Source organism: Arvicanthis niloticus, chromosome 3 (genome assembly GCF_011762505.2).
Source record: "Arvicanthis niloticus isolate mArvNil1 chromosome 3, mArvNil1.pat.X, whole genome shotgun sequence".
NCBI classification, from domain to species: Eukaryota; Metazoa; Chordata; class Mammalia; order Rodentia; family Muridae; genus Arvicanthis; species Arvicanthis niloticus.
Genome location: NC_047660.1, coordinates 86,394,754 through 86,406,222, shown reverse-complemented (window position 1 = coordinate 86,406,222; position 11,469 = coordinate 86,394,754). Strand labels below are relative to the sequence as shown.

General features: G+C 50.3%; 1 protein-coding gene across 1 annotated transcript; it reads right to left on the bottom strand.

Moving 5' to 3' along the window:
* Positions 1–2,215: 2,215 nt before the first annotated feature.
* Positions 2,216–11,228, bottom strand: Rbp3 (retinol binding protein 3). Its single transcript, XM_034497486.2, has 4 exons — positions 8,051–11,228; positions 6,572–6,762; positions 4,597–4,739; positions 2,216–3,128 (listed from the first exon to the last, which is right to left on the bottom strand). Exons 1-4 carry the CDS (start codon positions 11,096–11,098, stop codon positions 2,806–2,808), a joined length of 3,705 nt encoding a protein of 1,234 aa, XP_034353377.1. The 5' UTR covers positions 11,099–11,228; the 3' UTR covers positions 2,216–2,805.
* Between the last annotated feature and the right edge of the window lie 241 nt (positions 11,229–11,469).

Sequence of the window (11,469 nt, the reverse complement as noted above, 5' to 3'; positions counted from 1 at the left end):
TGGGTATGTGTGTTTGTGTGTATGTGTGTCTGTGTCTCTGTGTGTATGTGTGTCTGTATGTGTGTCTGTGTCTGTATGTGTGTGTGTTGATTCCTTTTGTCTTTTATTCTAGTCTTGTCTCTAAACTGGTCCTGTCAGAAGCTCACATGCAGGAAGGCTGGCTTGTTTTGCTATGCAGAGAATATTAATTTCTTTTAAGTTCAATTTTTCTTCCTAGGCCAAGGGGATACTATTCACTGTGCAGTGGAAACATTGGGATCTTCAGGCAGACAGTTTGGGGTTCAGGTCCTACCTCTCTCCTCAGCAGTGGCTCCAGGCTGCGCTATTCTCTGACAGAAAACTGTCTGGCTAATGGAGGCAGAAAGGGGTTGCTGGGAGGAGCCTGGATTGTGCCCAGTCTCAGAAGAGTAGCCTGAGGAATCTGATTGGATACTTGGGAGAAAAATTAGGTGGCTTAGTCAGGACCAGGGCTGAAGTCATACCTGGAGCTGTCTCCTGAGGATGCTGCTGACAGTCTGCCACCGCCCACTCTGCATCTGGCAGAATGCTGATGCCTAGACTCTCTGGTCACTTGTTCCAGACTGCATCTCTACCTAGGGTTCCCCTACCTAACTAAAGTAGAATGTCTCCCCAGTACCAGAAAGCTGAGCTTCTAAAATATCAGTTTTGAGGTAGAAAAATAATAACTCATGTTGGTTGGACTTCTGATTAACTGTGAGTTTTCATGGACGTAGTATCTATCTCCCCCACTGAGCACTCAGGAAAACTGAGGTCCAGAGAGTGAAGTATGTTGCCTGGAATCATACTGGTAAGAGGAGGCTGGACTGGTCTTCCCACTCAGGCAGGCTGCTAACACTAGAGCTAAGATCATTGCTTCTTCGGAAGTCTCTCCCATAGGCAGCTCAGTTGGGAGTGAATCTCCACAGAGCACAGACGATAGGTGGCCTGAAGAAGAACAAACTGGGTGTGTGGCCTCAGGCAGGTTTCTGAGCTTCCTGCATCTCAGAGGCCTCCCTGGTGAAGGATGGTGATGGTGGCTCATGAGAGAGCACAGAATTTGAATATCCTCCTTGCTGAGCACCCATGGGATCTCTGCCTTCTGCTGTCCCCCAAGCTCTTGGTCCCAGGTCTTAAACTCAGTTCTCCATCCACAAATGCCAGAAGTGTCAGGCAAGGAGAGAAAGGGATGTACAGAACAACCATTAATGCTATGATTACGTGTACAATTTTGTATTTTAGAATAGTAACTGCTACATCTGAAGATAGTGCTATATGCTTGTTATGAGAACTAGGAAAAGAGCAAAGTATTAAACGAGAAAGATAGAAATATCACTAAAAGTCTATTACTAAGGATTTCATTTATGTTACATCTCATACACACACACACACACACACACACACACACACACACACACACACACACATGAAAGAAGCAGGAGAGGAGAAAGGAGGAAGGAAGTAGGAAGGGGAGCGGGGAGGGGAGGAGATTCCTGGAATTTAGGTGCTTAAGCACTGTAGATAAATGTCACACATTTATCTTATAAAGAGAAAATAAGAACCATATCATACAGCTTATCACCAAATCCCCCACCTATGATCTTACTTGAATGTAGCAAGATAGGCCCTGCAATGGTATTTTGTCCTGGACTGCATAGAGTCTAGATAGTGTCAGTTAAAGGGTGCCCCATAGACTCCCTGGATTTTGGTGAGTATAAGTGGGAGTATTTGATGTGGGGCTTTGCCACTTTATTAGGCCCTGGGCAGTTATACCTTAGCCTTTCCAGATGCCAAGGCTAGACAATACAGGTGCATGGTCCTTCTTTAAAAACACACATCATCTTTAAATTAGTTTACAAAGTAGTGGGAACAAGTTATATGAATTTCAGGGCACCAGCCAGGGGTCTTGCTCTCACCATCTCTGGGCCCCAGAGCTCTTTCCCTCAGATAAGGTGTCTGAGGGCTGTGGGTGGAGGGCAATGTAGACTTTTGTCCTATTACCTACCATTCACGTGTGGTGGCTGCACACCAGAGCCATGTAGCACATGACAAGGCTTGGAGAGGGGAGAAATGACCACAGGGCTGCGGGAGAAGCATAAGGAAGGGCTCCTAACCTCAGAAGCCATGAGTTGCATGTCCCCACTGAGTACCAGAAACACACAGATGTTCGGTCATCCCAAACTACACACTGCATTTGAAAGACCACACAGAGGCAGGCTACTGGCCACCATTGTTATCCTCGAATATTCACAAGAGGGCTGTGGACATAGAAAGTCAGACACATTAAACAGAGGGACACTGATGGGTGTTGGTTCATTAGGGAGATTTTACTCTAGCATAGGCTTGTGTGGCTATCACATGCTTTTTGACTAATAATCTTGTTTACTAAGGGTGAACTTACAGATAAAGTTGCCCTGAGTTAAAGAGGAGCTGTAACATTAGAAAGTGCTACAAGCATTAAGCACTTCTTTCTTTTGCTTTCTGAAAAGATGACTACTAGAAAAAGCAAACTGTCACATGTGCCTTACAGCTGTGACTCAATTCCCTCTCCTGACAGAATTGCTCTTGGACACAGTGTGGGGACTGGAGACAGGCAGCTAGGAGATGTGAGTAGAAGAGAGACGGACTTCAGTCTCCCCAGAATAACCACTATGGGGGATGCCTTTGAGATGCCTGAGCTTAGCACCCCCTTCCCCCAGGCTGCCTGGGGTCTCGGGCAGGATCCTATGCTGGAGGCCCAGTAGTGGCCCAGAGAGTTTGCCACCACAGCTCTGGCCGTGGGGATCCTCGGAGCCCTCAGGCTCTGTCTTACCCTCTCAGGGCCTGCTGGAGTGTCTCCTTGGCTCTGGTAAGGGCCAATTCTGAAGAGACAACTACATTAGGTGTCACGCCCACCCCTTCCCAGGAACTGCCGTCTGCGGCACCCACAGAGCGAGCCGTGGGGATGGTGATGTAGAGGTTGGTGTCATCCACGTGGTAGGTCTGTGGTGGCTGGCAACCTCCACTTGTCACTTCACCAATGACCAGGGCCCGGCCCAGCCTCTTCATGATGTAAGTAAATTCCTCAGCGGCGCCGGCTGTCACACCACTGGTCAGGATGGCTACACTCTTCTTGGAGCCATATCGTTCACCTGGAGGACAGAGGCCATTCAGCATGGGATCAAGTCAGCACCCTATCACCTACACTGTCCAGACACCATGAGGAGGGCCACAGGTTTAGTCTTGCTCATTTGTGTCAATACTTGGGGCACTGTTTCTCCATGAAACAGTGACAGCCGTTCACATGCCCAATGGCTGCCCTGTGCTGTGTGTGGTCAAATGAAAAGAAGGCTTGGCTTTTCCTGAGGACTGGGCATACAACTATGTCCTGAATAATGGTACCTCCAACTCTGACCTGAGAATCTTTTTGCTTTGGGCTCCCAGAAGAACATTTATTACTTTATGACTTTGTTGTCATTTGAAATTTTTGAGTAGCTACATTAACAAGTATATAAAAAAAACAGATGAAGTTGACTTTAATTCTGCTTTGATTAAACAATATATCAAAGATACATTGACTTGAAATGAAATTATTACACTGAAGCATGAGGTTCATCTCCCTGCTTCTCCCCAGCCTCCCCTTCCTTTCTTTCATTTCCACAGCAGGCTTTCTAAATCTGTGTGGAGTTTACAGTGATAACACAGCTCAATGAGAACCATTCACATTTAAGGTCTTAGAAGCCAAAGGCAGCTAGTGGGTCCTGTACTGCATGCCAATCAAAGTAATAGAGTCTTTAAATCTGAGGCTATTCTAACCTGGTTTTAAGTATCTATTTAAATTTAGAATTCACTGGATTCTGCTTATTCTGATTTTTTCCTTTTTACAATTTTTTAGTGTTATTGGATAAATCCTGGAAGCCAAGGTAGAAAAATGCTTATGTACCGAGTAAATGTGGAAATGAAAGTGGCCAGATGCCTCTGGTCAGAGGTACCCTATTGGCCTCTCCAATGGCCTCCTGGGCATGGGAACACGAGGTCCACCAGGAGTCCTTGGTTCTGTGTTCTGGGAAGAGGGAGGGAGGCCATCCCCCAAGAAATAAGGCTTTGAGAGTCAGGGTTCTATGGAGCTCAGGTTGCCTCTGATACTTTGGATGTGCTCCGGCCCAGGCAAGTAAAGGAGGGCCTGCTAGCATCTGGACATTTCTCCAGGCAATTGTGATGAACAAGCTGCTGCCGAGAGTTCAAACAAGATGAGCTCTAAAAGCACCCATTTGATTAGCAAGGTGAGGGGGTCATCCTGGATCTGTATTTGTTCTATAGGCTGCTAGCTCAAGATGGGAGCGGGCATGTAGGTATCAGGCAAAGTAACCTTTGACTCTTGGATCTTTCACTTTTTAGCTGAGTGACTCCAGGCAAGATCGCCTAGCCATCTGACTCCCACTTTTCTTCTCTAGACATGTGCTTTCAGATACTGAAGGTTCTTCCAGTGCTGTGTCCAGTGGACCAGAACAGGGACCTTATGCTCTGCTATTGCTATTTTTATACACACTCAAGCTGTTTTTCTCTGATCTACTCAAAAGGTTTTTGGAATGACAACAGGGAGAAGAAGGCTTCATGTACCTGTGAGCTGAGTGTGTGTCCAAAGTTCGCTGACTGAGTCATTGGGCCGGTTGTAGATCTTGTCCAGCAGAATGGGCGGTGCCTCGTCAAAGAAATAGGAGCACAGGGCTGAAATGGAGGAGGTGGGGCCACCAATGTTGAACCTAAGGGAAGCAGAGTCAATGACTCGGGGGTCTGAGCTCAGAGAGAGGCACTCAGTGCCCACCTCCCCACTTGGCTCTTTGTCCTGTGAAGAAGGGTTCTAATTTCAGGGTACCTCAGCACTGTGCACCCTTCAGAACTCCACAGGAGACATGATCCAGAGGATTCCATAGTCTTAGCCTCTTGAGACTAAATGAATCAGTGGTCAGATGTTTTCAGAAAATAATGGCTGGGTGTGGTGGCTCACACCTTTAATCCTAGCACTTGAGCGGCAGAGGATGATGGATTTCTGAGAGTTCAAGGCCAGCATGGACTACATAGTGAGTTCCAGGTCATCTAGGACTACATAATGAGACTCTATCTCAAAACAACGACAGTAACAAAAGAAAGAATTAAAAGATGAAAAGAGGAGAAAATAAAATACTGAACCTAGGTCATGATCCTATATACTAATGTATTGAAGGCTCTGACGAGTCCTGTAAGTGGGAATTATTTAGTATTGCTTTCCCATGTATCAACCAGAGATTGCTCCTCCGTGTTCATACTGCCTATGAATAGAATACAGACTCCATCAAGTGTAGTAACACAAGTTACTAGTGATGCTTGGGGTAGTAGTAAACTCAAGATTGTGGAGGTACACTGGGAGGGAGAAAGCCTACACTCAACCTTGTATTGTCTTTGCTTCTCTCTCTGGTGCTGGCAAGTATCAAGACATTCTTACAGCTGATGGCCATGAGCCATCAGGGCCCTTGACCTTGGCATCTGACCCCCAACCCCAGGGACAGAAGAGTCTGAGCCAGGTATGCTGGTAGGGCTTCCCTTTGAAAAATGTGAATGATACATTCAATCAAAAGGATGCTTGGCCTGGTGGTGTCTCTGGTGTTTGTTAAAGCTTCTAAGGAGTAAAGTGATCAGCTAAGGTTTTTGGGCAACTGTAAAACCTGGCCAAGGGAAATAATCTCCCAGAGAGGGATGCCAGCCTCATCACAATTTGGAGCCACCTAGTGACTGTTAAGAGTCATGCAAGAGATTTAATTACAGCTGGCCTGGGTGCTTAGATGGGCTGATACTTGAGCCTTTCTCTTCCAGCAGAGAGTGGAAAAGGTTTCCATGGGAGAGGAACAGCCTGAACTTCCTCATACTCATGGATGGTGCTTGAGACATACCCACCAACAGAACTGGGATTGGAGGGAGGCCTGAAGACTCTTCTGCATGAAGGGAGTGGGGGTGGTAAAAGGGGTCTATGAGGGAAACTCACCACATATAAAGTGTTTGTTTGTTTGTTTGTTTTAAGCAGAGGGATGTGAATGGGCAAAGACATCCAATAATTATTTTGTTAATGCAAAGCTTTCTTGTTCTGATAGCATCTGTTCATTTCCAATTATCCCTGGGGCTCTGGCTTTGTGATACCCAGAGGTTGTCTTGGGGGGGGGGGGGTGATTTTGCAGAAGTACAACCACAGTGGAGGGCAGACCACCAGGATTATAGATTGTACAATTTCCCTTGCAGCTACTGCCATAGGGATGGCATGGCGCTGAGGGTCAGTAGGCTTGTTTTCTGTCCCTGCCCTTTCCTCCGTTTGACTTGTTTTGTCAGGCAACAGATGTGGGATAACTCTTCACCTCAGACACATATTGAGATCATTAGGGGAGCTTAAAAGGCTACCAGTTCTGAGGTCCCATAGACCAGTAAGATTTGAACCTCTGGGCTAGCTGGCCAGATCCCTGACAGGTAGGTTGCCTGGTTCCTTTCAGATCCTTGATTGTTTCATGGGGTCTCTACCTCTGTTTTGGCCCATAGCTCTGACTGTCCTCAGGCAGTCCAGCCCACTGACCTCATGTCGATGATCAGGGCATCAGTGTGTACAATCTTCTTCCAGATGTGTTCTACCAGCAGCTCAGAGACCTGGGTAAGCAGCTCACAGTCCCCAAACATGTCGAATCTCAAGTAGCCGATGTTGTCTTCAAACACATTTGTGTGGAAGGAAAACTTGATCAGGTCTTCAAAGACTTCTGGGGAGGGAATCTGGAAGAGTGGGAAGCCTAGCTCAGTATCAGGGCAGCAGCAAACAGTAGTTCCCAGGAGTGCGGCAGAACCATAGACTACTAAGGATATGGGGAGGAATCAGTGGTGTCTGGGAGGGTAGCATGTGAGTGATGGGGCTGGGGTGGGAACCATGGGTTGTACATGAGTCAGCTGATCAGAGACATCCTGGCAGCAAATGTTCAGGTCTGCCAACCCCTCCTTTGGTGTCTTAAGATGAAAGGCCCAGGTACGGTTCCTTTCTGATGCTTGCAACCTCACTAGACACTCTCAGTGTCCCTGGACCCATCTTCTCCTCTGCTGGGATAGGAAGGGGCCTGGCCCTGGGATAAGCACTTTACAGCCCCATCACAGTGGCAGCTACCCTGTATAGAAGACACTGTTACTCTCATTTTTCCAGAACAATCTGGAAGCACAAAGTGACTAACTTGTTGGAGGCCCTTACAGACAGGAACGGGCGAAAGGCAGACAAGGAATCCACTCTTTCACTCCATGGCCCTGGCTACTCTGGGAAAAATAAACATGAGAAATTTGAACAATGGAGTCCTGGAAGCCCAGTACAACTCCCCTAATAAGACTCTACTTCTTCTTTCCCTAGTGCAGCTTAGGTAGAGTGGGCCTCTATGAATCCTGTCCACTTTGCCCTTGGCCAGTTCCCACACCCTCCCAGCAGCCACACAGCTTACTGCACCTGCCGGTGTCCCTGGCACTCTGCTTCTGGCTTTCAAGGATTCTGACTGGAGCCACCTTGCTTCACATTTCCTATTAAGTTGAGCCTCGGATCAGACACTCACAGCCTCAACTCAGCCAGGATGCCTGCTGTGCATTGTTCTGAAGGAAGATGGCAAGCTGGCTCCAAACTGAGGCCTTTGGGCTGTGCCTTAGCACTCAGCCACTCCAGGACCTGGGCCCAGTCTGCATACTTGGCTTCTAAGGGCACAGCGGATCCAAGTAATGTAAGCTTCGTATTTCCAGGGAAGGGAAATCTCAAGTTGGAGCCTCAGATAACTTGATGACCCCCTTCCTCAGTACTGATACTGATTCCATTGCAAGTTTTCACATTAGATCTGTTGAGTATTCTATAGAGTTGCCCAGGGAGCATGTAGCCAGAGAGTGGAGAGACAGTGGGGTGAAAGTGAAGAAAGGACATGGCTAGTGAAAACAGAAGCCCAGAAGTAAGCCTTGCACTGTGCACATATCCACACACATGCCAACATCTGGACAACTTGCTCATAGGATTGGGCCTGGCTAAGTCTCTCTTGTACCTTACCTGCATGGGCACAATTCCAGGAATTCGGTCTTTGGCATCCTCTGGGATGTGTGCTGTCTTCAGGTGTGGGTCCCCAGAGAGCATTTGCAGGTCTGCCCCCAGCATCTCAGCCAAGGCCCCTTCTGAAGTCACCCTTGCATATCGGCTCTGCAGACCACTTAGCTTGGCAGCCATCTTGGCCCCCAGTTCAGGGGATGCATAGTTGTCAGCCACTAGTTTCCCTGCCGTCTGCAGGACTGTGGGTACCTTGGCACGCAGGGCCACTATGTCCTGGGCTGTGGAAAGGGCCTCACTCATGGGCACAGTGATGTCTGGTTCCACACCAGCCAAGTCCCAGGCCTCACCAGTGATGGCACTCAGGGCCATCTGAGTAGGCATGGAGGCATATAATGGGCTGTTGCCCACCTGGTAGATGCCCACAGAGAGTGCCCCTCCAGCTGTGGGCTCTCCTATAATGGTGGCCCGCTGTAGGTCCTGCATAGTGTGAGCAAAGGCCTCAGCTGCAGAGCCACTAGTGTGGCTCATAAGGATGTAAAGGTCCTTGTGGGATCCGTAGCGCTGCCCAGCAACCAGTGGCAGAGTCCATATCTCTGTGACCCTAGATGTTGCCCTGTCATAAACAGAGTAGAGGTGCTGGCGGGGCTCCGCCTCAAAAAAATAGGAGCAAAGTAGAGGAACGGCAGAAGAGTAGCTGCCAGGGTTGTACCGCAGGTCAACAATCAGCGCAGCCGTGTCCACCAGCCTCTGCCACACCAGCCGCACTAGCTGAGGCCCGATGGCCTTTACAGTCTCTAGCTCAGCCATGGCGTCAAAACGCAAGTAGCCCAGCTCACCTGGTAGCACATCCGTTTTGAACAGAGCCTCTATGAGATAGGAAAGTTCCTCTGGGGAGGGAACGGCAGGGGGCGGCAGGGGGACCTCCTCCGCCACCAGCTCACCAGGGCTATGGAACACCAGCAGACGGTGGTCTTCAGATACCTCCTGAAGGTCAGCAGTGAGCTGTGAAGCCAGTGACTCAAAGTCCACAGCTGTGCGGTAGGCTCCTTGGGCCAGCTTAGATTGCAAGAGAGCCCTGGCCTGCTCTGCGATCTCTGGCCGAGCATAGTGTGCCTCCAGCAGGCGACCTGTGCCCTCTACCAAGGCACCCAGACTGCGGTGGAAGTCCAGCACCTCCTGAGCTCTCTCTAAGGCCTCCTCAGCCAGCACGATGGCATCAGGCACCACCCCACCCCCCAGCCAGGCCTCACCATGGTTGTCAATAAAAGTGACCACAGGTACCGTGAGCGCCAGGTCACCCTCCGGCGATTCCAGCAGCGGCACCGTGCAGGTGTGGAGCAGGCTCCCTGCGGTAATTTCGCCGACTAGTGTGGCCCAGCCCAGTGACTGCATGAGGAAGGCAAACTCTTCAGCAGCCGTGGCAGTTCTGTGGCTAGTAAGCAGGTACACCCCACGCTGGTTCCCATATCGTTGGCCAAGCACCTCCTTGTGGCTGAAGTGCTCCTGGGTGATGTTGGTGCGGCGGTCATAAGTGGTGAAGAGACGTACAGGCCCAGCCTCAGGACCCTGGAAGTAGGACAGCACCAGAGGCACAGCAGAGGATGGACCCCCAGGATTGTGACGCAGATCCATGATGAGGTGCTCTGTGTCCTGAAGGGGCTCCCACACTTGCTGCAGCAGATAAGGGCCCAGTGTCATCAACACAGAGGCGTCTGCAAATCCGTCGAAGCGCAGGTAGCCCACATTGCCTGGCAGCACGGACACTTGAAACACAGAGTCCACTAGGGCCCTCCGGGCATCTTCTTCCTTGGGCAATTCAGGCATGGCTGCTGGGGGGTCATTAGGCCCAGTCTCAGGTCTTGAGGAGGTTTCTCTGGGCCCAGTGACTCTCACCAAGAGCCTGGGATCCTCTGACACTGCCTGCAAGCCAGCATTGAGCTTTGTCACCAGGTCCTCTTCAGAGACCACGGCTGAGTAGTCCATGCTAGCCAGGTGGTGCAGCAGGCCCGGCACTCGGTCCACTAATGTGTAATAGTCCTGTAGGGCTTTCTGAAGTCGGAGGACAACCCCTGGCAGGGCACGACGCAGGGTGAGGATGGCCAGGGCCTTTTGTAGGGCTTGCTCTGCAGGTGTCCCCACACAGGGCAGCACTCCACTGCCTTCCCATGTCTGGCCACCTCCACCTAGGGGTCCCAGGGACCTGGACACAGGCACTGTGAGGAAGAAGTTGGACTGACCTATTCTGAGCTTCTGGAGGTCCAGGGCACCACCCTCCGTCCGCTCACCCACCACGATGGCCCTGCGCATCTGCTTGAGGATGTAGGCAATGTCCTCAGCCACTCCCCCAGTGTGTCTACTGGTAAGGACCACCACATCCTTGTCAGCACTGTATCTCTCTCCTAGGACCTTGGGCAGGGTCCAGATTTCTGTGGTGGTGTTGGAGGGCCGATCATAGATGGTATCTACGTGCAAGACAGTGTTTCCAGGGTGCAAGTAGGAGATGATGTAAGGGATGCCAGAGACATGGCCACCAGCACAGTGCCGGAGATCTAGCACCAAAGAGGAGGTGCCCATGAGCTGCCCCCACATATGGCTCACTAAGAACTCCTCAAGCCCACTCAGTACCTCCTGGCCAGGGAGGTCATCCATTCGTAGGTAGCCGACATTGCCCTCAAGAACCTCATGACGGATGTTCTTCTGTAGCTGGGCCAGCAGTTCTTCCAGGGTGAGGTTGGTGAGCGCTGGTGCTTGCTGGGGAGCCTCGAGGGTGCTGGGCTCGTAGGAGATGAAGAGCCGTGGGTCATTCAAGGAACTCTGCACTCCAGCTGTCAGCACATGGGCCAGCGTCTGAGGATCTGAGATGTCCAGAATCTCATGACTCTTCATAACCTGCTCAATGGCGGCTTGCATCCCCATCAGGTTCTCAGGGAAGCAGTAGTTATCCAGGAGGACCTTGGCCATATCCAGTACCAGGCTTGGCTGGAAGAGGTGCATGGGACCAGCCAGAACACAGAGCAGTGTGGACAAAACCAGGACCCATTCTCTCATCATTGGGATCCCCGGAGCCCTGGCTCCTGGGTCAGAGCTCCCTTGACCGTGTACAAGACTGTGGTCCTGCTCCTGCCGTTACCGTTCTCCGTTGCCCTTCTTAGCAGGCAGACAGAAGGTGTGGGGCTCAACGTGGGAGTTAGATGTGAGGCTTCCAGCTCTGGTAAGCCTTTAATCCTGTCTAATTCAAGCTCATGAGCCAGGGGACTCTGAAGAAGAGGCCAGGGTGGTTTGACCCCGAAGGAACATTGCATCTCATCCTGCTGAGCCATGTCTGCATAGAATAACACAAATAATTGTGTTTAGTTTGAGTTCCTGCCACATGCTAGGCCCTGTGATATGCTTTCTACATTCACAGGTTTTTTTTTGTTTTT